The following is a 21,583-nucleotide window of genomic DNA, read 5'->3' as shown; positions in this document are numbered from 1 at the left end:
GTCTTACTGCAACTTGATATGCCATGCTTTGTTGATACTCATGGGAGGCCTGCCCCTTTCTGAACAGAAACAAGAGGAGTAGATTGGGGGTGGGGCAGAGAGAAGGGAAGGAATGGGAGGAGAGGGGAAAGGGGAAATTTCATACGGGATGTAAAATGAATGAATGAATGAATGAATGAATGAATGAATAAATAGATTATGCCATGCTCTTGGAGACACCAGTGATAGTCCAATGTAGTTGAGAGAAGCAAAGCTTCTATTGAATAGTGATAGGAACTGGATCTAGTTGTATTAACCATCCACTGATCTTATCACCAGTAACATCTAATATTTGTCAGATTAATGTAGCTAGAGTTTTCCTGCCTGGCCCACAGTCAGGATAAATCTCTCTCACCTGCCAGTCCCACAGCCGTCAGACCCAACCAAGTAAACACAGAGACTTATATTGGTTACAAACCGTATGGCCACAGCAGGCTTCTTGCTAACTGTTCTTACAGCTTAAGTTAATCCATTTCCATTAATCTATACCTTGCCACTTGGCTCGTGGCTTACCGGCATCTTCACATGCTGCTTGTCCTGGTGGCGGCTGGCAGTGTCTCTCTGACTCAGCCTTCCACTTCCCAGCTTTATTCTCCTACTTGTCCCGCCTATACTTCCTGCCTAGCCAATGGCCAATCAGTGATTTATTTATTGACCAATCAGCAACACATTTGCCATACAGAACATCCCACAGCAGATTAATTCCATTGGGCTTTTAGCTGAGTGCTTTGTAGTATCTCATTGAGTCATTGCAGTATGGTGAGGGGCTTTCTCAACCCCTTTTGATGTATAAGGAGGCAGAGATTTAGAGCTGTGACTTGTCTCCATCATACCACGAAGGTGTGGTAAAGCTGTGGTTTAAATACGGAATTTAAGATGTGTTTTTTTTTCAAAGAGCATATAGGACCATAATGTAGAAGTGGTGGGAGAAGGAGGATCCTCCGTTTGTTCAAGCTCAGCAGTAAAGTAGAAATAACAGCAACCATAACAAATTGCATTATTTGAAATTGGTCAACCCTTTCTGTACACGTTCTTTAGTTCACTCTAATGTTATAGATTAAGTAGAAGTATTTTACTCTCATGTTATGAATGGAAAACAACTGGATTCAGGATTTGCATTCATGCATTCTGACTTTAGAAGCTGCCTCCTTAGCCTTCAGGTTACAGGGGACCTGGAGGAAAAGAGAAGAATCACTGTGATAAACATATGTTTAGGTGTCTTGCAACTATAATAAGTAGGTTCCTATAAACATGTGTATGTAGGTATCTTGCTACTATAATATGTAGGCTTCTATAAACATATATGTGTAGGTATCTTGCAAGTAAGGTTTAGCAAGGAACTAGGGAAAGTCATAATCAGAATCAGTCTAGTCTCGATTCCCAGAGAATTGCAGCCACTAAATCTAATGCTCACAGGAAGTTCTCAGTATCCAGGCAAATGCTTGCTCAGAAAGTGGTTAATGGGTTTATTTCTCCCATCTTATTTCCAGGGAACTGGTAGTGAAAGCCCATGCTCCTTTGGTTCTATACAAAGCTAGATTTTTGGTTATGAAAAATAAACATAAGAGAAGTTATTTATAGCACTTGAATTCAGCAAAATGTTAGCTTTCTAAGTATTCTTTAAAAAATAACATTTTTTAATACCACAAAGACCCAAAGATAAATTCTATCCGTATGTCTCTGCTTGAATTATATTTAATTAAGAAGTTATTTCCAAAGAAGCCTTTGGGTAGGTGATATCTGTCACTGTGGGATGACAGTATTTTTGTAAAGAAACAAAAGACAAAATAGGTGAGTTTGGGAGAACAGTTTTATTCCTCAAAGATACATTGACACTGCCTCCGCACAGGACACTATTCCTGCAAGTTGGAGTCCACAACGAATAAGGACTAACGTATTCCTTAACAAGGAAATTAGCAGGGACATATGGCAAAAAAATAGCCAGGGTGCTTTGCCTCAAGCAGGAGAGCACTGCCAGGGATTGCGGTAAACCAGTGGTATTTGCAGGATTTGCCTGATCCAAACAGAGCTAACAAATGTCAGCCCTGCCTTGCCAGATCCAAGGGATGTTTTGCCTTTTTTCCCCAGAAGCTATAAACCCACAATACAAATATGAATGTGAAATTACCTGAATTTCCTGCATTTGCAACTTGTTCAAAATGTTTTTAAAAATACTAGGGGGACTAAACAAAACCTGCCTGGAGGTGAGGTTTGCTTTATGGGTTTCCAACATAGGAGCTCAGAACAAGCTATGGTAATCAGAAGTGCAAAATGTGAAGAGGGAAAAGAGGTGGCTCACTCTGAGTTGCAGAGGAGGGTTTCAGCCAGCCAGGGAGCAGACAGGGGTCTAAGCCCTGTGGTACAGGGACAGTGCTGACACTGAATGAATCCACAGAGTACAGATAATAATAGACTGCTACATAGCACACAATTCCCCTATACATTTGAGAAAGGAGACCCGGGGACACCATTTTGGGGGCATATGTGAAAAGAACTGTCTTACTGCCTATTTTTAAATGCAAAGATCAGCACAAACATGGATGAAACCCAAACATTGAAGGAAGCAGAGTTTGAGACTTAGCATAGAATCTCAAGATAAAATTGAAGGAGCTTGAGTCACTTTGGAAATTAATCACTTAAGCTCCCTGGTTGCCAGCTTCCTCCCCTTAACATGTGGATGGTGATGTGAGTCACATGGGGATATTTGAGTGTAAGTGGTAACTTCATGCATCTCTGCACAAGTTTTGTTCCACTGATAGTTCACTCTGCCATCCTTCCCAGGGTAGAGGCTATTTAGTCTTTTACACGTGCCTGGAATCCATGTCAAATTCATTTGAAAATGAGACTTAAAATGCTTAAATGCTTAACATTTATTTCTAGTTTCTGTGATAAAAATAAGCTGACAAGAGCAACTTAAGGGAGAAAGGGTTGATCCCAGCTCACATTTCAAACAGCCCATCATGGCAGGAAAAGTCAAAGTTGCAGAAACTTGCAGCAGCTGGTTATGGTGCATCCACAAACTGGAAGCAGAGAGCAATCAGTACATGCCAATGCTCAGCCTGCTCCTCCACTCATGTAGTTCAGGATACCTAGCCAGAGAAAGTCCTGTCTAACACTTAAGATGAGTCTTCCCACATCATTTAACCTAACTAGGACTATCATTCATCTGCATGCTCAGAAGCTAAACAACCCCCATCGATATGCTTGGAGACTTATGTCTGACGTGATTTTATATTTCATCAACTTGACAATGGAGATTAAGCATTACAAGGATGCTTGTTTAATAATGGCTAAAGATATCCTTTTACCAAGCTGGCTGTATGAATCCTTTGTTTCCATTTTCCATCTAATATCCCTATTCTAATAGTCTACTTATTCAGAACTTGATGTCTCATGCATAGATATTCTTGCTACACATCAGTGGCGCGTTATTGTGAGATTCTGTCTCTCTGCTTTGAGAAACAGTCAGCTAAATGTCCCAGTTGGATTACTAATTGACTTCTGAACTCTCTTGGTCTTTGTCTTTCAGGTAGAAGATGCACTGAGCGAGGTCGAGTTTCAGCTCAAGGTGGACCTGCACTTTACGGATAGTGAGCAGCAGTGAGTGTCAATGGACATCCTTGATCTGTGTAGAGTTGTTTTTTCCTCTACCCTTTCCTCACTCTTAGGGCTTCCTCAAAGCTAGAATCCTCTTAATTTCTCTGGAATGGCTAGTTACTAGTAATCAGTAATGTCGCTCAGTAGTCCCAATTTACCAGGAACATGGGATAGACATTGTATTAGTCAAGGTTTTTCTAAGGAACAGGACAGATAACATGATACACACACACACACACACACACACACACACACACACACACACAAACACACACACACACACACACACACACACACACACACACACACACACACACACACAAGATGTATTAGATTGCCTTATATGGTGTGGTCCAGAGAGTCCAACAATAGCTGACTCACGCTAGAGTGACCAAGAACCTGGTAGTGGCTCAGTCCATGAAGCTGAATGTCTCTGCAGCCCCAGTCCAGTGCTGAAGGCCTGGGGGGACTCCTGGAGAGATGCTGCTTTTCAGTGTACATTAGAATCCTGACGCAATTGGAAGAAGTTGGTGTGATTACCAGTGAAAGAATGATGCAGGAACAGAAGAGATAGCCTTGCCAGCGAGAGAGTGAGCAAGTAGGCAAAAAGCAAAGTTTCCTTCTTCTGTGTCCCTTTATGGAGCTGCCACCAGAAGGTGCTGACCAGATTTAAGGTGGATCTTCCTACTTCAAAGCAACTTATCAAGAACATCGCTCACAGGAGTGCCCAGCAGCTTGGGTTTTAGCTGATTCTAGATGCTGTCAAGTTGAAGGCCATGATTTGCCATCACAGCATGTCTGCCAGAGCCTGGAAAAACTCACTCGTAGGAGCCAGGCTGCTTGGGTTCTGCAAACAGACAATTGCTGGCTTCTTGGTTATTAATGGCTATCTTCTACTTAAAACATTTTTCCCTATGTGGTACTGATTTGGGGGTTTTAGAGTAATGCCTCCATGTGCTAGACAGTCAAAACTTCCTTCAAATCATTCTTCCTGGTCTTCCATGTGCTCATACTGAACATCTGCTATTGTTCTTCAACTCTCTGTGAACTGAAATCTATTTATGTAAAACTTGCTGAGGAAATAAGCAGGGAGCCGTTCTCTTCCTTTTCTTAATAGCTTCCTTCAAGTTTGTTCTGTGGCCTCTTTCTCTACCCTGGCCTGGGCTATTTGCCTCTTAAGCCTTTCTATATTCTCTCAAGAATTAGATAATCAATCTTTCTCTGAGATATTAAAAAATGTGACATCAAAACTTCGAAGCTCTCATTTCATTTAAGGTTTCTTTCCATTCATTTAGGCCCTTTTAGTATAGGATGGTCTCAACATCCAAAAGGGGATGGCAGAGGGCTTTGTGCTTCTTCCTTAGCTTGCTTTGCCCCTACCGCTGCGGCTTGTAGATCAGGCACAATGAGGAAGGAGATACAGTAAGGGCCAGGAAATCACATTTGAATGCTGGCAAGCGGTGTCCTTTCTAGGGTAAATGCTCAGTCATCATCAGGGTTCTTGTGAGTTACTTGACGGTATGACCATTAAGCACACCTCCACCCCAACTCTGCCCCATCCTTGAAGTTCCCCAATAAAGTCAAGCCTCTTGTGGTCAGGCATGACTTCTAGGAAAATACTTGTGGCAGATCCTCTCCAGAGAATCCACATGTGGTCCATGGGAGCTGTGTAAAGTTATTTTAATTCCCTTCCTAAAATTGTGGGAGCTATTCTGCACAGTTGCTTTGCTGTCCAAGCTAGTCAAACCCAGCTATTATCCAGAGAGACACTGCAGGATGCATCAGGCACCAGAACTTTACACCCACAGGTATAAGGTGCACAAGGCAATTACCCTTCAGAACTCCTGCTTTGGTTTGAGAGGACAAAGAGATGACATTTCTTTCCTCTGCATCCTATTAGAAGGATGCTAGCATACACTGACTATTCTCTGTAGCAGTCAGTGCTCACATCTTGTCTCTTTAAATTCTTCAACAACTGCTTCTCCTTTGCTTTTGGAGAACAGGCACTGGGGGGCAGGGACTAAAAAATGGCAGAATAGGGGCTAATAGTGGCAGAATTGGGAACTCCTCCACCCCTTCCTGGGAGCTCAGACTCCCTCTCTTTAGGACTTACTTGAGGGTTCTCACAATAAGGGAAACTGAGTCATTGTGACTCTGAAACAAAGAACCTCTGCTAAGATGTCAAGAGATCTGGCACTGTTGAGTCATCGAGAAAACACATGCATTAACTGTAGCTGATAAGACTTGGTCCCTGGGCTGCCAGGAATATCCATTTTCCTGACATGTCTCTGGGTTCAACAGCACACATTTCTTCCTTGAGAATTACTTGTGTGTGTGTGTGTGTGTGTGTGTGTGTGTGTGTATGTGTGTGTGTGTGTGTGTGTGTGTATGTGTGCGCGCACACACACACGCACATGCACACACATACACACGTCTCTTTCTTGCTAAGAATCTTTAGGATGGTGTTTCCTCTGTGATGGTGGATACTAAAGGAAGTCCACCTCCCCTCAGCATCAAAGCCTCTGATTCCATTGTTCTCACAACTCCCCATACGATCTGAGATCTCTGTCATCACCTCTCTAGCAACCTCTCAGTCGGAGGCCCCTCTACCTCATGGTTTCCATCCATTGCTCCACAATGCACACGTCTAGTTGGATGTAGAACCATCCATGCCATCAATCATAAACTTGAGCACAGAAATTATTGTCTGACAAAGTCTTCTAGAAGTTTGAAAGACATGTCACAGTGAACGTTGCAAATTAGTTTTTTCTTGCCAGTAGAAGAGCAGTTAATGGATAGCCTGATACAGGAAACGAGTTATACAAACACATGTGAAATATAGCAGCTTAGGTCCAGCACTCTTCAACTAAGACACGTGGGACAAATCTCTGTATTTTTCATAATTTCAGTACCTTATAAGATGGACATCAGGCTTTGAAGCATTCTTAAGTTGGGTAGATGTTTTTATTTATTTATTTTTTCACTTTTTTTAACAGCATAGAGAAAACAAGCAGAAAGGAACAAAATGGGAGGCTGTTGTTTAATCAGAGTTAGACAGGCTAGTGAAATCCCTCTCCTATATTAGTGGGACAATGATGTCCCCAGGCTTTGGCCATGTCAATAGACATTGGAAATAGCGGTGATGCTGGCATCTAGTGGGTAGGAACAAGGGGTACTGCTAAATAGTACAACACATAGAAGAGCTCTATTTCCCACCAAAGCTTTATTCAGTTCTCAAAGTCATCCCACATGCTCGAGACAGCCATTCTGTCTACACTGTCTCATTTAGAATGGTTCATGAGCACCTGCTTGCACAGGGCTGAGGCACTCATCCCCACATAGCCCTATGAGTCTCTGCACAACTCAGCATGTAGGAAATTCTTTAACTTAGAGGGGCAATTTATCTTCCTATGGGTGCTCTCAGTTGGCCTCATTTTATTCCTTGCAAGTGTGTAAAATAATTCTGTCTTTCTGTGAGATATTAACATTTGCTGTTGTTGAATCATTTTGTTTGCTTAGTTCCTTTATAAGAACCTCAGACATTCTGCTGTCGCACCCACAAATGTTCACCTGCATCTTCTCTACGCTGAGATTCCCGAGGAAGTGGGCTGCTTTTCCATAAATGGGTACTGTCCATTACAGAACACAGAACAGTGATTCCCTCACCTCCTTACTTCTTCTGAAGGAGGCTTGGGTTATGCTTAACTTCTTGTTCTCACTGTCAGGAGCCAATGTCTAAATGAGCTCAAAGCAATACTGTGCAGTAACAGCACAGAGGAGAGTCGGAAACTCCCGGTCTGGCATGACCATCTTTTCTAATGATTATAAACAAGTTAAATAATTCACATTAGTTTCACTTGTTCTTTTATGAGTGGAATAAAATTAGCAAGCACATTATATGCTTGTCTTACAGGGGAAAGCAGAATGTCCACTCCACAGTTAAGTTTCAGATCATTGTTGTCCAAATTAAAGTGAGCATGAAGGCCGACAGCCTGCTGACACCCATGGCTTGGGTTCTCTACCTTTCTTTATCTGGTTTCTTCCTGGTTAAAACAAAGAGTGTGCTGCACGTAGTCACAATGGGCACCAGGGGTTCAATAGCTGGTGTATGTTTACCCACAAACAGCAAAGATCATAGGGAAAGACTGACCCTGGGTTGAGCTGTGGGAGCCTTCGCTGTCTCCCCTCTCTGTAATCTATTTGCTTATCCATGGAGGAAGAAGAGATGCTTTTTGTTGTACTCCTGGAAGTGGCTTTCTTCAGGCTCTGGCTCCCTGCAACCTACAGAGCCACAGAAACTGTTTTTCAGCACTTCTATCTCGAGAAAAATTCATCTCTCTTTTTGAAACAAAAAGTACTTCTGGGTTTGTCTGTCAGTAGCCTGTCTCTTAGGGTTGGGTATGCACTGATTACAAAATACTAGGGCAAAGGTAAGGGGCAACTTCTTAAACCTGGTCAAACTGTTACAGCAGTGTTTTCTGGGTACCATTTAGTCTTTGTCCATTCAGTCAGTCAATTGTCAAGATGAGTTAGTTGCAGCTCCTTCCCTTGGGGGCTAGGAGATCCAACACAATTCACAACCTCACCGAATCTGTGCAGCATTTTATGAGTAGTACTCATCCTATGGGGGTGAGGAAAGGGGGGAAGAGATTTGCAGTCATGATAGGAGCCTTGGAAAGATGTGGTCATCTTCACCATCTCTGAGGTTTGGATTTGCCTGCAGTGACAGAAGAACTGAGGCCCAGTGCTGCTTTGGAACCTTCATTCTTCATTTGCCAATTGTGGGAAAAATTCTTTCAGCCAGGCAGAATATTGCAGGATTGAGTGAGATGATGAGGCTGTAAGTGGAACTACTTGAGTGACATCAGAGCCAACCAACCATGCTCATACGAGCTCACTCACTTGCCTTCCAGGCTGAGAGATGTGACTGGGACACCGATGATCAGCAGTCGCACACTTGGCCTGCACTTTCACCCCCAGAGGGGTCTGCACCACCAAGTCCCTGTCATGTTCGACTACTTCCACCTGTCAGTGATCTCAGTGACCATCCACGCTGCCCTGGTGGCTCTGCAGCAACCTTTGATCAGGTATGGAGTTCGAGGTAGCCCTAACATGCATCCCATGCGACACTGAGAGACATAGTTTGCCATAAGTGATCAGCACAAACCGGAGAAGCTTGTCCATGGTTGCTGGCTTAAGCTTGGGTTTTCATGTGACCCACAGAAGAGGTGGGAGAAAGCTTGGGAGAGCCCCTGGATCACACAGGACATTGGGGGTTTTCAGGGGTGCAAGACTTGTAAACTGTAGCTCACACCTCGGGGTCTGGGATTCTTCCCTTGGCCTTACTTGTCTCTAGCTGTCCCTTGAGAAGCTCCTCATGTTTCTGAGCTACATAATCTCTGTGTGTAAAATAGGAACACCAACATCTATAAAAAGCTTTTAAAAATTTAAATTCATTTGATATTTTTGGGTATCTACAAGGTTCCCAGTACTTTATTATTTAATATTCAACTTCAGCTTAGATAATTTATACTCTGACACTTTCATATGTGTATATAATGCATTCTGATTATTCTTCCTCCCAACTTCTTTTTCTCTCCATCTCACTCCTGTCAATCTCCTTTCTTCCCTACAAGTTCCTTTAACACATTCATGTCTTTTGTTATTTTGTGACCAACTGAGATTAGCGAGGGCCAGTCGTGTGAAGTTTTCGTGAATCCCAGGGGAGGACAGGGCTACTATACAACAAAGGTCCAGATCTATTCCTTCCCCCAGTCACTGTTTGCTCAAATGCTGGGCTGCTTGTAAGATAGTTTGCCATTGCCCTGCATTGACTCGCCTACAGATGCACCCAAGGTGCAGAGGAGAACTTGGGTTTCATTACTTCTACAAGGGAAGGGATAGAGCTCATGAGAGCTATTGTAGTGGGCTGTGCATGGCTATCCATCATGGTCCCAGGATGGCTGAATATGCTGAATATGTACATTTAGACAATTTTAAAACAGGGAGAACAAACAGTTGCACATATGTGCAATGACACATTTGGGGTAAATTCTTGTAACGCAGAGGAAGGAAAATTGTCCAATTTCTATACTCTAGACAGTTTCTAAGAGTTCCCATGTGTGTGAGAAAAAGCAGAGTCCTCGCTTCTTACAATGTCCATAGCCTAAAAGGCCCATTGTTGGTTAGGGTCTGGGAATCGAAAATGAGATGTGACTTTATCCTTGACCCTATTTTATTCATCTGAGGATGAATTTTCTGGGTGCTGCTGGCCAACTGGGTCATTTCAGATTCCAAATGAGACTGATAGAGAAACCGGCTATGTATTGAGTAACTAGGATGAAAAGCATTGCCCAGTAAGAGAGTAGGTGTGGCTGTTGGCTAAGATGAAGTGAAACAGAGAAGGGAGAACTGGATTTCATGGTGGAAGTTTGGGACGTGTTATGGTTTAGCCTGCATAGGAGTTAAATCAGAGTGAGCCAAAGGTGAGACAGAGCAGGTGTGCCCTGAGATCGGTGGAGACTGTTCAACTGGATGCCAGGCAACCCAGATGGGAAAGGAAGAGACACTTCCAGGGGTTCTGGGTCCCAAAGAGTAAGCTATGCCCATGCAGCTAGAGTAAGGCACATCTGCCTGCTTAGTTCCTTCACTTACTTTCTGGGAGATCTTTGAATAGTTTATCATATATCTCTGGATATCTGTTTCACCATATAGAGACATAAATTTACATATAAACAAATAATTTTTGTGACAATAAACCAACAGGTATCATGGCTGTATATAATTTAAAAAAAACATGTAGAGTGTCCCACATGATGAATATGTATGTAATAAAGGCTCTTGAAGCAATAAATACAGAAATTAGCAATTCTGAGATGAATGTATTGTACCCCTGGTTAAAAGAGACTTAGGGTCTGGAAGCAATCTAGGTGGTAAGTTTCCAAACTGAGTGGTAAGACCTGGGCAAGGTAGCAGTTAGAAGAATGGGTTTCAGGGCTGGGTGGCCCCAAGTGCCAAATCTGAGATTCTACTTTCTAACTCTGTTCACTTGAGCATGTAGGATTCATTTTCAGTCAGCAGTAGGAGAATGTTGGAAGGACTCAATGACAGCACATGGGAAGCTCTCGGGTATGGATGTGTCCAGGAGATTAAGTTTTGTAAAGCACCCACCATATTCTGGGCCACCCATTTAGCACTGACAAATGACAGGAAACTTTCTGCACAGGGATATGCACCTCTCCTTGTGACTCAGAGGAAAGCTTTACAGAAGACATTGTTCTATCCAGGGGACAGGAGAGTGTGACAGTGAAAATTGAATTTGGGAAGGTAATTGGAGTCAGATTTTGACAGTGTAATTAATGATGTATCCAGGGGTTGGACACAAATTAGTTGAGTATACAGAGACACTGAAGGCTTGTGCCTCAGAACAATCCTCAAGACTTATCCCTCTCAAGCTCCCCCAAGCAGGAGGGTCAGTAGGGCAGGCAGGAGGACAAGTGAGATGCCCAAAGGGTTCCCAGCACCGGACATCACCTTTTGCCCCTAGTGCTGCTAGGAGCTCTGACGGTATCTAACTGTGGGTTTGGAGCCGGGATGTCTTAGCAGCAAGTTTAACTGTTTGATAGGAGCAGACTCTGCAAGTTTATCGGCAGCAGCCTTCCAGATGGGAGCACACACAGCTGCTGGAGAGCGAAACTTCACAGATGGGGTAAAAATAGAACCGCCTTCCACTCTCTGGGTGTTGCAAGAAGAATTTCTTTCTTGACACATGGTACCTGGGAACAAAGGGAACCCTTTAAGCTTGTGGGAAATACCTGTCAAATGGGGCAAGCACCAGCTTTTCCAGAAAAGCACTCTCACAGCCTCAGTTAGGTCCAACAAGGATGCAGCAGGTGTGGAACCGAAATTTAACCTCAGAAGACCCTTAACCTTCACTGAGAAAGACCAAAGAAAATCCAATCTTTAATCTTCAAATAGTAAAACTGAGTGTCTCCTAGGGGCTCCCTCCAGTAGAAATACCAACTAAAAGGCATAATCAAACAACAAGTATTTCAGGCCATTGTTGGCAGATATCCCAGAGAAGGTGTCATGATTCTTTATGTACATGCATTTCTTTTTCTTCTAGAATGTTCCTACAAGCACCTTCTGGCTGAATGGTAAACTTGCTTTAACTTTGAGTTCAGTACATATCCAAAGGCAGATGTGGCGGGGCACATCTGTGATCCCAGCATTCAGGAAGTCAAGGCAGGAGGATCAGGAACTTGGCCAAGCTGGCATATATAAAACCCTGTCTCAAAAAAACAAAACAAAACGAATTCAGATAGTGTTAGTATAGTATAATACAACTGTCCCTCACTAAGGTAGGATATCCTAAGATAGCAAAATACCCAGAAACTCAAGGCATTCTTATGAAATTTTATGTTTTCCTGTAACCAATGTGTATATTACTCCTACATGCTTTAAGTTATCCTCAAATTACTTATGATAACACTGCAATTAAAACCGGAGGATTTTTTATTATTAAATTAAAAAAGATTGATGTCCCATGAGCCAATACACATGTGGATATGTAGTTTGTGACTGAGTGACTTTGATACAGTTATATTATCAAGAATAGTTATTAGCCTTTATTCAATATCATTATTTACTACACTTTACACTTAAAAGTAACTGTTGCTAATATCAGGAGTCTCTGTGATGCCCCATGGCTCAAGTGCATTACTAATCCTCTGTCAGGAGATGAAGTGGGAAGTTCAAATCTAGCCCAGGTCCTAATATGTAGGTGGTGCCGCTAGCTGGTTTAAGTTTTGTATAATTGTGGTTGTCTACTGTGGCATACCACTTTGGAGTACTTAGCCCGTTCACCCAGCTTACTTCATAAACTTTTCCTCTATGCTTATTGGCCACTGTTTATCTCCCATCACATTCCAACACTGACTTATTCATTTGAGTCACTTTCTAGACCAATGTGTACTTAAGGTGAGGCTGACACATTTACCACCTTGCCACTCTAACATCTCATGTACTGTCTGGCATGTGGCACGAGACTAGTAATATTTGAATATATGAATTAACTAGAAATGTAACCTTAACTTGATTTCGCTGCCAATATTGCTGCCAGAAACATGAGTTCCTTGTCTGAAATCTGCCCCAGCTGTCTTAAGCAACAAGAGCAAAGACGATGACATCTGAGGACATTTATGGTGGAGACCTTTTTTTTTATTTGCTGTGAGAGACTATTCGTCTCTTTGGAAGATTAAAACATACCTATATAGTGGTAATTGTAGAATAAAAAATATACATCCAAATAAGCTATTAGATTTTTAATATCTTTGGAACTTCATATGTGAGTACTGTATTTACATTATTTTCACCCTTTCCAACTTCTCTTGTGTCCCCTCCAAGTCCCTTTCATATTCATGACCTTTTCTTCTTTAATTATTACCATTACATTTATACGCCTGGTGGGTCCATTTAGTATTGCTTTTATATATATATATATATATATATATATATATATATATATGAATATATGTATGATATATATGTATATATACATACATGTGTGTGTAAGCATATATATATGCTTAGGGATGGCCACTTGGTATTGGATAACCTATCAGGAGAATCATATGAATGATTCTCCCTGTCTTAGCAGTTATTAGTTGCCTGTAGCTCTTCACCTAGGGTTAGGGCCTTGTGAAATTTCATCCATGCACAGTGGCATGGTGACTGGTATGTTCATTGTGCAAGCCTTCTTCTTCTTTTTTTTTTTTTTTTTTTTTTTTTTTTTTTTTTTTTTTTTGGTTTTTTCGAGACAGGGTTTCTCTGTGTAGCTTTGTGCCTTTCCTGGAACTCGCTTTGTAGACCAGGCTTGGCCTCGAACTCACAGAGATCCGCCTGCCTCTGCCTCCCGAGTGCTGGGATTAAAGACGTGCGCCACCACCGCCCGGCTGTGCAAGCCTTCTTTAGGCAGCTGTGTTTTTGAGTTTTCTTGAGTGCAGCTTCCCTGTTATATATAGAAGACACGATCTCACATACCATCCTGAATATATAAAATCTCATCTGAGTCAGTTTTAATAGATATCCGAAAGAAAGGGAAACTCAGTGTAAGCAGTTTTTTTTTTTCTTATTTGTTATTGGAGGGGAAAAAAAAGGTTGAGTTAGAGGGAATGACCATATACCCAAATATGATAAGGCCACATGATCTCATCACATTGCCAAATCTCCTTTGAGATTGATCATGGCCAGCACATCTGTCAGATGATCTTTATAATGAATCAGAACTGGACAAAAACCCACGTATTTCTCTTGAAGAGATTACATCATTCCCAGGTAGCATAGATAATATCGAATGCTTTATTGATTACAGTAATCTAGGACATATTGCAGGATTCTTGCATGGATTATGGAGATGAATGCTGTTTTACATCTTCCATAGGAAGGCAAGTAGAAGCAGGGAGGGGCTGAGGCTAGAAGGAGCTCATGCCAGGGAATGATCCCATGAGGGCAGAAGTAGCTCTCAACAGCATGATTAACTTGGGGGTGGTCCTTCTACTTTGGTCAGGAGCTCTTTCTATCTGTCTCCCAGGATGATGAGTCCCTAGAACATTGCCTCAACAACCTCTCAGCTGATGGACATACAGGCGTTAGGGTACCTCTCTGTACAACTAATTGATGGGTACTATCCAAGAATACCCAACTATTAGACAGCATTGGGATCACAACATCCAAAACCTCCTGCTGGAACACACCTAAACCTATATACCACAAGCACCTAAGTTGTGGTCCCCCAGGGGGCTGATTTAACACATGATAGCTTTACTCACCTCCTTTTTTTCCCTTCCAATTATTTCTAGTTTCACTCGCCCAGGAAGAGGCTCCTGGTTAGGGAAAGGTGGCCCAGACACAGGACCAGAACAGCCTATTATTTCTCTGGAGAACTTGGTCTTTGGAGCTGGATACTGCAAGCCGACTTCCTCAGAGGTAATGTGTGCATGGGAGCCATGACCCCAAGACCTGCAATTCTCACCTTAAAAGAGTGTGTCCTATGAGGTTCCTTCTTCTTTCGAATGTTTCTTTAGGGCAGTGTTTGTACATTTCTTTCATGGTCAATTCAAATTTCACTTCTCAACAATCATCTCTCAGATGCATTCTGAGTGTCAAACCCTGTAGTAGACATAGTGAATATTCTTCTCCTATGGTCCCTCTTATACTTCTAGTCCTTTTGGAGATAAGAACTCTCTAGAAGCTAGGTGATGGTACTATTGTAAGGATGTTTCCTTCACACCATGTGGTGATATTGAATGTCTGTTGGCTTTGAGTCATGCCTGCTTTTAAAATCCAGATAAAATTCTTTAATCTCTCTGTGTTTGTCTCTCTCCACCTCTAGAGTGACATCACTAAGCGCCACTAATCTCATGTGCAATTATGTGTACCCAAGGTTGTTACAAATGTAAAGTTCTTTGCCTAGTACCTGGTGGTTAGGATCTGCTTAATAAATAAATATGTCTACCTTTCCACTCCCTTTGCTTTTTCCAAGAAATACCTGCCACTACTCTTCTCTCATCACTGTCTGTATTGCTCCTTAACACATGAGACATTTTATTAGTGTATTATTCAGACGTAAGCAGCCAGTATTACTCAGGGTTGCCCAGAGGTATAGAACCAATAGCAACGATTCCTTCATTGTTGTAATGAATTGACTCAAATGATTCTAGAGGCTGAGAAGGATGAAAATCTGCCTCACCAAGCTGGAGAGCAAGGAGAGTTGATGGCAGAACTCTAGGCCAAGTCTTTTTCCAGAAGCTGAATAACATTATCACTTATGAAAAACAACTCTTTGCTTTGTTATAGTCGGAAATGCAATGGATTGAACCAGTTCTGTCACAGTGGGGGAAGGAGATCTCTTTCCCTCAGGTAGGCCTTTTGTTCAGTTCAAACAATTCTCAGAGACAACCATCCTGACAGCCATAACAATGTTTAACCAAACATCTACACACCCCATGACCCAGACAAGTAGACACAATAAATTTATCATGGTTAAGCCAGTGGCAGGCATGTGAAGGACTGTGCCTAGGCAGCCCTGTCACCTTCTGCAACAGAATGTTCTCGGGCCAAACTGTTCTGGCTATGAAGTAAAATGCCCTGCTTTTCTGGATTTTCCCTAGTTGGAGATCTAGTCAGGGGATCTGGCTGCAAATGTGAGCCTAGTCACATCTCTATCCAGGTTAAGCTGCCGTGTCACATGTTTTCATGATCCTTAGGTCTCTGAAGGGGGACAGCCACGATTCCCCTGGAAGGATGGGGAACTGAACCCATGGTAGGGCTTGTTCTCATGCATGGAGCTGGCATTAGAGAATGATAAGAACAGAATGAATGCACACCCTCATTACCTCTGACACTCACCAAACTTCCTGGAAACTAATGTGCTTACCTCCTACACAGGAGCCTCAAATGAGTGAGGGAAAGAAAAGAGTCCCCCAGCATAACACAGGCATTTCTTTTACCTCCCTATGCATCACCAAATTCATGTTTCAGCATGGAGTGTGGTCTGGATAGAAGGCTTTCCACCCCCAATGCCCACAACAGACCCCTCATCCCTCAGTAGATGTGTGGTATGTCCCCAAGTCATCTGCCAGTTTCCTTGCTACTGAGACATTGACAACTGACAGTCACACAGGAACAATCATTCAATCCAGTTTCCAATCACAGTTCAACTCTCCTTGTGCCAAGCTTGTCCTCTCTCATAGCACTATGTGGTAGCTTAAAGAGTCTCCCTAATGGACTCACCACCTAAAAACCTTCAGCTCAGACACTTCCCAAGGGAATATGGCCAGAGATATTGATAATTGTTAGCATTCACAGCCTAATTCAAAACACTTACAGCAGGTCCTTCACATGATGAGGTCCTTAGCTGATGCCATTCAAGTGTATGAAAGGGTCATGATGCTCCATCTACTTGGTGCTCTGGTGGTCAGTGCTATTTGCATCAGCCAAAACCATTTGTGCCATCACTGCTGAAATGGTGTTGTCGGATTTCTCAAATGCTTGAAGGATCTTTGGCTCTCCTATGCAGGAGCTCTGCATAGCTCAGAGTAGGGGCCATCTCATTTAGCTTCTTCCCCTAGGACCTACCAAGACACCTGCCCTACAAAACCCATGCTCAAGCAATATATGCTGAATGGAAGGTTGAAACAATTGTGTGTATCATGCTGGTTCAGAGTTGAACAGCTAGAGATTCAGGAGAAAGGTCACTCACTGTAGCAGACAAAAAGTAAGGGAGGGAGCCATAGTGTGATAGTCTATGTTGGGAGATTGCAAACACCCCAGAACCAGCACTGGGCAGGGCAGTGAACACTGTAGAACATTCCAGCCCACTGAACTTTTATTCAAGACCTAACATACTGCTTGAGACTGTTATAATGTGTCACCGGCTGTGACAAATACAATTTATGGAAACTTGGTGCTTAACAGAAACTCAGTTTGTGCAGCTGTGAAATGGGGACTGTCTTTAAGGAAGATTTCAGAGATGTGTATGTGTAAATACCATACAGAACTGGGCTTGGCAGACAGATGAGACAGTATAGTGGGGGTTTGTTTGTTTGTTTGTTTTTCCACTTTTTCTTGGCTGCCTCTGGGGCTCTGTGTCAAAATTAAATGTGCCTGTCTTTCATATGTTCAGAGAGAAAGGCTGACTTGTAAGTCTTGGCACTGGGCTTGCTCTGGAAAGCTGGCTCAGTGAGTTGTTTTCAGGGTTCTGTTCTCCTCTTGTGTGTTTTCCATTTGGGTCCCATCCAATTATGTGGAGTCATTGCAGTGTGCCCACCCTGCACCTTCCCACCAGGCAAGGCTGCCAAGCAGAGAATCCAATCTTAGTTCCGCATTCCCTTGGGAGCTTTGCATGCAAATCTCAAGAAGCCCAGGGCATTAGCAGATAGTACTAGAATCTGCACGGGCTGCTGCATCAGCTGGAGGCATCAGGGAACAGGTGCTCCTCTCGGTAAGCCTTTCCTGGCAGAGGCCTGGGAAAAACCAGAGATTCGTGGCAAAGTGATCTTGTTGGAACAAATAACATCCAAGGAAGGTAAGGAACCATGATGTAGTGGGACCTGCCCCATGTCTCAGATCCTTGTGTCCTCTGGCTCGATTCCTTCTTGACATTTGACCTTTGCATTTAGAGCTGTGGCCTGAGATTTTGTGTGTCTTCCTATTAAAAATCATATGGCACTAGAGAAGTTATTCAATCTTTTTGAGATGATAGTCATCTTGCAGTGGTTGCTAGAACAGCCTCAGTGGCTTCTAAAGAGACAAAATGGTGAAACCCTGTAATGGTCTGGAGTAGAGTTTGGCACAAAATTCCCTGAGAAAACCCTCTATTGATATGATATTTTCTTTTTTGTCTGTATGCTTAAATCAATGTCAGGCCAACTCCTCTGACTATAGATTTGTAGGTGGAATATTGAAAAGTTCTGCTCTTGGCTCCAGTATTAAACCCCTATGTGACATTGATCTGACACTTGCTCTCTCTAGATCAATTTCCCAACATGTAGAGAGAAAACTGAACTTTCTAGAAGTCTTTTAGGATTTCTCTGCGGTGTCTATTGGTGTATCCCTGTCACTGCCTCAAACAGTTGTGTCAGTTGAGATATACTTGAGTCAGTAGAGGAAGAATTCTGATGTGGACTTCGGGACTCCACATGTGCACACAAATGTGCAAACACACACGTACCTCCCCCCTACACAAAATCACTGTAGCCACCACTACCACCATCACCAACAACAAGCCTTCCCTTTAACTATGAGAAGTGTGATGTGGGTCATTTTAGTTCACACCTACAGCCATCTGCTCTCCCTTAAGATGTCATTTCCCACCTGCCCCCTGACACCAGGTGAGTGGAATGCCAGATGATATATAGCTATCTGTCTTTCATTGATTGAGTTCCCCTGTGCGGGTCTCGCTTCTCTTTATATACTTGTGCGTACCTGCTGTGGGATGTTCTTTATGGCAAATGTGTTAATAAATAAAACACTGATTGGCCAGTAGCCAGACAGGAAGTATAGGCGGGACTAACAGAGAGGAGAATTGAGGGAACAGGAAGGGAAGGGGGGGGCTGCTTCAGCCCGCCGCCAGGACAAGGAAGATGTAAGGTACCAGTAAGTCACGAGCCACGTGGCAAAGTATAGATTAATAGAAATGGGCTGAATATAAGAGTGAGAGCTAGACAATGATGGGCCTGAGCTAATGGCTGAGCAGTTTAAATAATATAAGCACCTGTATATTTATTTTATAAGTGGGCTAAGGGACTTCCGGGGATTGGCAGGACCCGGAGAGAAAACTCCAGCTACATGTACCTGTGTGTGTTTCCCCAGAGTGCATTTGTTGAGCTGCTGCCTTGTGGTTTTCATGTGCATTTCACTGATGATGACTCGTGCTAAAACATTTTCATATACTCGTTGGCCCCCTCCTCCATCCTCTTTAGAGAAATGTCCATTTAAACAATTTGCCTGTTTGTAAATTTGCTTATGTTTAATTATTTAATTTTTTTTGTTTAGTTACAGGAGTTCCTTATACAGTTTGGGTATAAACTCTTCATCAAATCAAAGTTGAAATTGTTTCCTCTGTTTCCTCCATTGTGTCTGCACTGCATGGCTTCCCTTTGCAGAAAGGAGCCTTGTTTAGCCCAGTCCCATTTGTCTCTTCCCTCTGGCTGCCATGCTGCATCACCAATATAAATGTCCTCAAGTTTCCCTTTACATTTTCTACAAGGCTCTTATAGTTTCTGGTCTGACACTACATTCTTCAATACACTGGAGATGATTATAGTGTATGGAGTAAGAAATAAGTTAAGTATGGATCAGATCTTTTATGTATGGATATCATGTTGTTTTCAAACACTATTTGTGTGAACGACTATCCTTGCCCCATTGTGTGGCCTTGGCACTATTCAGTGACAGAGAGAATTTATTGCTGAGATTTCTGTTATTTTTAAAGGTGTATTATGGCAATCTGAGTTCTGTGAAAAAAATGGAACCTGCTTACTATATCGAATGATCTGGGGTGGGCTTGCGGCTCTGTTCAGTTGGTGTCTATGTAGTGTCTATGACTGTAACGCACTGGGTTAGTCCCTATAATTCCACTCTCCATTCTGAAATCCAAGGCTGTGTGTGATACTTCCTGCTTCATCCTCCTCTCACGGTAGAACTGGCTGCTCAGGGTCCTTAGTGTCTTTTAGGATCATGTTCTAGGACTTAAGTCAATCGCAGGAAAAAACACTATGTGATATAGCTACAGCCCAGCACATGGAGAGGAATGGGTCAGGGGAGGTCACTAGGGACTGTGGAGAAGGAGAAGAGGTTTTGATCTTATGTGATGAGAGAGGGTCCCCAAGAGCTGTTGCACAGAGCTGTCCTTCACTCTATCCTGCTCTGTGTGTTTACAGTTTTGTTAAAAAGGTGGATCTCATATTAAGCATTCTCATTTGAATTGTAAAAAGTAAAAGAAAAATGTCATGATCAGAAAGACCAGAAAAAAAAAAAAACAACACCAAAGCATAGTTATTTTTAAAAAGGTTTTGTAGTTAAAAAGCTAATGGGTTTTGAATATTTTAAGAATGAGAATGGTGACCATTGCTGTGTTTTCCCCATGGATGTAAAATGGCTAACGTTTTTCTCATTTAAACTACTGTCTGGTTAACAAAATCATGCAGAAAAAGTAAGAGGTTGTTGTATGGCATATGGGCTAAGTTGGGCAGTTAATTAGTTCAGTGTAATTCCATGGGCCATTTCTAAAGGAGCACATGCATCTGTGATAACAGGCTTTGTATCCAAACTGTAAGGTATTTATTGTGTGTCATACTTATTTACACGTTATACTCCTGTTACTGGATGCTAACCTGATTTCACATGACTGCCCCAGGATGCCTTGTTCCTAACTAGCTCCTATCACAGGTCACAGGGTGAAAATTGCACCTTTCACAGACTATCCAGTGTGGCCCATGATCTCATTGGCCCAGCATGTCTCCCAGTACATGCAGATACTTAAAAAGGTGCTGAATAAATTTGAGGCAAAAGATCAGCAAGGCTACAGGCAAGAGCAACAGACTTGGAGTGAGCACCAGGGTGGGGCTAATGTAGCATTTCCCCTGTGGGGTCCCTATAAGTGTTTACTCCAGTCCTGCCTCTGTGTCTCTATTGGGAGAATGGAATCTGCTTGAATGTGAGGTTGTCTGCAACTTGTGATGGCAAAGCATTTTCCATCTCTTCCTACCTTCTGCCTTATGCTTTCTCGGTGATTACCCCAAGGCAGTGTGATGGCAATCACCATCCACCCACCTACCTGTTCACAGAAGTCATCTGTTTGCTAAGCGCAGTTATTTACATCACCTGCCTGGAGCAACTATCAATCTAATGACTGAAGAATACCAGCTGGAGCATGAACCCAGTAGAACTGTGTGGGGCTCTAACATTCTCTGTATTTAGACTCACCTCTGCCCTGCTCATCTCCAGAGTGCGCAGCTCAGGCCATGCTATCTCACATTCTCCATTCAGGACTGACTGGTCAGCAACGGGTGCCTCCTCAATAAGTAACCATGTCAATGCTTGATCCTCATTGGATGGATGAGCCTGCATTTTAGCCCCATAGTCACAAGGTGTGTCTTCACCTGGATAACACACGTGTTTAATGCTTCATTTGGAAATTCCAAGGAGGCCAGTGTGGCCAGTCAAAGGGCTGGGAATGCCATGAGTGGCCCTATTGTAGGCCTGTGTTTGAGACTGCTGATGTGTCCTTCACAGCATAGAATTAGATCAGGGCCACCTGGCTGGAAATAGAAGCGTTCATTCATAAAAATCAAATACCCTGGAGAATGGGGTAGGGTAGTGAGCTAAGGGAAAAGCAGATGTTTATAAGAACTGAGCCTGGAATGGCATGGCACTTTCCATGGTA

General features: G+C 42.7%; 1 protein-coding gene across 3 annotated transcripts in view; it reads left to right on the top strand.

The window, feature by feature from the left end:
- The window catches only part of Fam135b (family with sequence similarity 135 member B), a 285,796-nt gene that overhangs the window by 190,514 nt on the left and 73,699 nt on the right, over positions 1-21,583 (top strand). For all 3 annotated transcript variants that reach the window (XM_052747946.1, XM_052747947.1, XM_052747948.1), the window contains exons 5-7: positions 3,569-3,639; positions 8,550-8,723; positions 14,496-14,622. In XM_052747946.1, the coding sequence (XP_052603906.1) occupies positions 3,569-3,639; positions 8,550-8,723; positions 14,496-14,622 (372 nt within the window). The remainder of the gene's footprint in view (positions 1-3,568; positions 3,640-8,549; positions 8,724-14,495; positions 14,623-21,583) is intronic.

Source organism: Peromyscus californicus, unplaced genomic scaffold (assembly GCF_007827085.1).
Source record: "Peromyscus californicus insignis strain IS unplaced genomic scaffold, ASM782708v3 Scaffold_20__1_contigs__length_68692818, whole genome shotgun sequence".
NCBI classification, from domain to species: domain Eukaryota; kingdom Metazoa; phylum Chordata; class Mammalia; order Rodentia; family Cricetidae; genus Peromyscus; species Peromyscus californicus.
Note: the sequence above shows the minus strand (reverse complement) of the source record. Positions and strands in the feature narration are given on the sequence as shown.